General features: G+C 28.9%; 1 protein-coding gene across 1 annotated transcript; it reads right to left on the bottom strand.

Moving 5' to 3' along the window:
• Positions 1-906: 906 nt before the first annotated feature.
• LOC141832876 (uncharacterized) lies at positions 907-1,351 on the bottom strand. Its single transcript, XM_074720238.1, has one exon. It carries the CDS (start codon positions 1,291-1,293, stop codon positions 958-960), a length of 336 nt encoding a protein of 111 aa, XP_074576339.1. The 5' UTR covers positions 1,294-1,351; the 3' UTR covers positions 907-957.
• Positions 1,352-3,429: the final 2,078 nt, after the last annotated feature.

Below are 3,429 nucleotides of genomic sequence, written 5' to 3'. Positions count from 1 at the left end.
AAATTAAATAGAATCAAATTATATTAATCGAAATTAAATAAATTAATTTTTTTAAAATTAATATCAAATTTTTAAATAAAAATTAAATAAATTATCGATTAATTTGATAAAAATAAAATTACTTAAATTTTTTAAATATTATAAAAAATTTATCGATTAATTAAGGATTTATAAATTTACTTATTTAAAAATTTATTAATTATTTTTATTTTAATTTATTTAATTTAGTTGATTTAATAAAATAAAAGATTTTAAAATCGAAATCAAACTTAATTTATAATTTGATTTTTAAAAAAATTAAAATCCTAAAATAATCTAATTAAAATTTTAAATTCAATCAATTATTTGATTTAACGGAACTTAATTTATAATTGATTTTTTAAAAAAATTAAAATCCTAAAATAATCTAATTAAAATTTTAAATTCAATCAATTATTTGATTTAACGGAACTTTTATTTGTCCTAATAGAACTCTGGATGCTCTCTTTTTGTTTGAAATATATACAAAATTGATTGCTTAAATCATTATTCCACTTCCTTTTACAGATTTATCCATTTATTTTTTATTATTTTGAATTCCATAATAATAATTAAACACGATTTCTTAATATAAAAACGATTCAATTATATTTAAATATACTCAAATGTATATTCTATAATTTAATTTTAAAAAATAAAAATTAATATTAGAACATCTAAAATTATGATAAAAAAATATAATAAATTTTATATTATGGACGTGTGTAGGACACAATTAAGGAGTGATTTCAAGCGAAAAGCTAATGGAGAAGGAAGAAATACAAACATAAATAAAGTTTAATTTTTATTTGAATTAATTCTGTTCCTGATCATACATTTTTAGATGAAAGAACAGAATATTATTAATTAAAAAAAACAATATCCACAAAACTCAAACCACCATGAAATTTCAATAATTGCAAATTGGCCCTCGCCTTTTCACGGGTACCGATTCGCGAGGCAGGCTTCCCAGAACCGCCGGTTGCTCTCCTCCTCCGACGCCGGCGGCGGCGGTGGCAGCGGCTCGGCGGACGCCGTCATGGTCGAGGCCGGCTCTGACCCGTCGGGCGCTTTTCCTCCTACGGCCTCCACCGCCGCCCCGTACTCAGCCGAGACCCACTCCGCCTGCCACCAGCTCCTTGCCGCGCAACGCCGCCTCTCGCCAGCGCGGCCGCCGCCTCCACCTTCGGTGGATGACTCGGCATCGTCGCTGTCGTACGCGGCGACGGAGGAGGGCGACGCGGCGTCGAACTCGGAGTCGCCGGAGGCCTCCATGCTTCAAACTCGGCGTCGATCGACGTCGATTCGATCTCCACCGATCCGGAGAGCAGCGAAGAAGAATTGATAGAAATACAGAACAGAGCATAATATTCATATATAAATATATATATAATATTAAATATATGATCAATAAATAAGTTTCCTTCTAGAAAAGTGATTTTTTTATTTGGTATTTATATTTTAATCTCACGCTTTTTGTTAGATTTGACTCATTCCGGGTCTTATTTCAATCGATTGGACGCATTGATTGAATGGTGTTATCTAATTTATTTTAAAGATATTTCCATTTTATGTTTTCATTTTTTTTCTTCTCTAAAAATTAAAGAAATTGTTTTGGTTGAGCAATTCCAATTGGATTTGACCAGAGGAACAATTAATTCACGTGAACAATTAATTTTGTCAATGGAGGACTTTTGAAGCCTTCTCTAGAAGCCCACAAAAATTTTTTATAAAAATATTTTAATATAATAAGCCAAAAAAACTTTAATTTTATGGTTTAACTTGCGAAGCTAACTAGTAATAACATTATAAATAGAAGCTTTATTTATGCAAAATTTATATCTAAGCGAATTATATTTGAAGATTTTTTTAGAAATGTATAGTATTTAAATTTACATAACATCATTATTAAATGATGTTTTAACTAAAGTTAATAATATTGGAAATGCCTCTTTAATATTGATTTGATACAACATAATAAATAATTTAACATAAACTAGCTTATTTATGAATATAATTTATTCTAAAATATTAATGATTTTTATATCATATAATTTAACTTTTTAGAAAGTTTAGTGAATTTTATATTTTATAAAATTATTTTTTTTAAATGGGGTATTTTAATTTCTCTTATAGTTATATTTCGTGCAAATGGCAATCCAATTGTGTTATAATTTAACGTGATGTGACATCACCCTCCGTCATTGTCACGTCGTCAAAAAAAGTAAAGAAGGCGTCCTTGTTTCTGAATTCATAAAAGATCCACTTTAATTTTTTTTTCTAATTAAACAGACATCCCACCACACTCTCACTGTACCATCGTGCATTATTATCTAGCATTTAATTTTCTAACTATTACAATATAAATTTTTATCAATATTAAATAAATTAAATATATATTATAATAATTATAAAATAATAACTACGATCAATTCAAAATTTAAATAAAAAAATAATACTAAACAGTATTCAAAAATAATTAGATAATTATATAAAATAAAAAATAAAGGTTAAATGCTCTGGATGATTTGGAAAAAAAAATAAGACACCTTTTAACTTTTACCCAAAATAATTTATTGTGAGTTAATATATATACTTAAATATTTTTTACTTAATTTCAAAAATCAAATAAGTCAAAAATTACTATTAAAGTAAAAAAAAAAAGTCATAAAAATATATGCCTTTAAAATAGAAATGTCATATTTCAAAATGGATCATGATACTAGCACCCTGGCTCTTGCTTTTTAAGCCCAACCTCCCTCTTGTTTAAGTTTTTTAGTTTACAAGTCATGCCTATCACAAACTAGTGTGAGTTGTATCATGGTTAACCCATAATTGGCCTCAAGATATAACTGAGTTAGTTACGATGAAGCAGACTTACAGAAGAGGACAAGAATTCAAATCTCGACGAAACTGAACAATACCCTTCTCTATCGTGGCCAACTGTAATTTCATTTGCCTCCTCACAAATGGTCATGAGATCGATCGTGTGAGACAACTGGAATAGCGGATTCCACCTTTTTACAAAAATGATTAACCCATAATCGTCAAAATACTCTTTTTGAACAGAAATTTAAATTTAATAGCCTGAAGGCCGAGCTTGATACCTCTGTGGGCACAGCCTGAACCCCACAAGCCAATGGTTGAACCTAGTTTAAACTGAACAAGCACAAACACAAACCCCAATTTAAGCTCAGCTGGACCATACCTGACTAGACACAACTGTAAACAGATCTAGAAGAGATAAATCGGAAATTGCGGCACACACATTCTTTTCTTTCTGCAAGTAGAATCAACTCAGCATGAATATATGGTAGATACTATTGGGATATGTAATGAATACATATTCCATTAATTCAAAAGCCTATACATTCTAAAATGTTTCTTTTGTTTTGTTTTATCTCTAATCAG

Source organism: Curcuma longa, chromosome 8, assembly GCF_044706935.1.
Source record: "Curcuma longa cultivar G26 ecotype Majalengka, Jawa Barat chromosome 8, ITB_CL_G26_1.1, whole genome shotgun sequence".
Taxonomy (NCBI): domain Eukaryota; kingdom Viridiplantae; phylum Streptophyta; class Magnoliopsida; order Zingiberales; family Zingiberaceae; genus Curcuma; species Curcuma longa.
This window is presented reverse-complemented; position numbering and strand designations above follow the sequence as displayed.

Bases quoted from the DNA above. Each gene is read 5' to 3' on its own strand.
- LOC141832876 (XM_074720238.1), bottom strand. From the start codon at position 1,293: ATGGAGGCCTCCGGCGACTCCGAGTTCGACGCCGCGTCGCCCTCCTCC.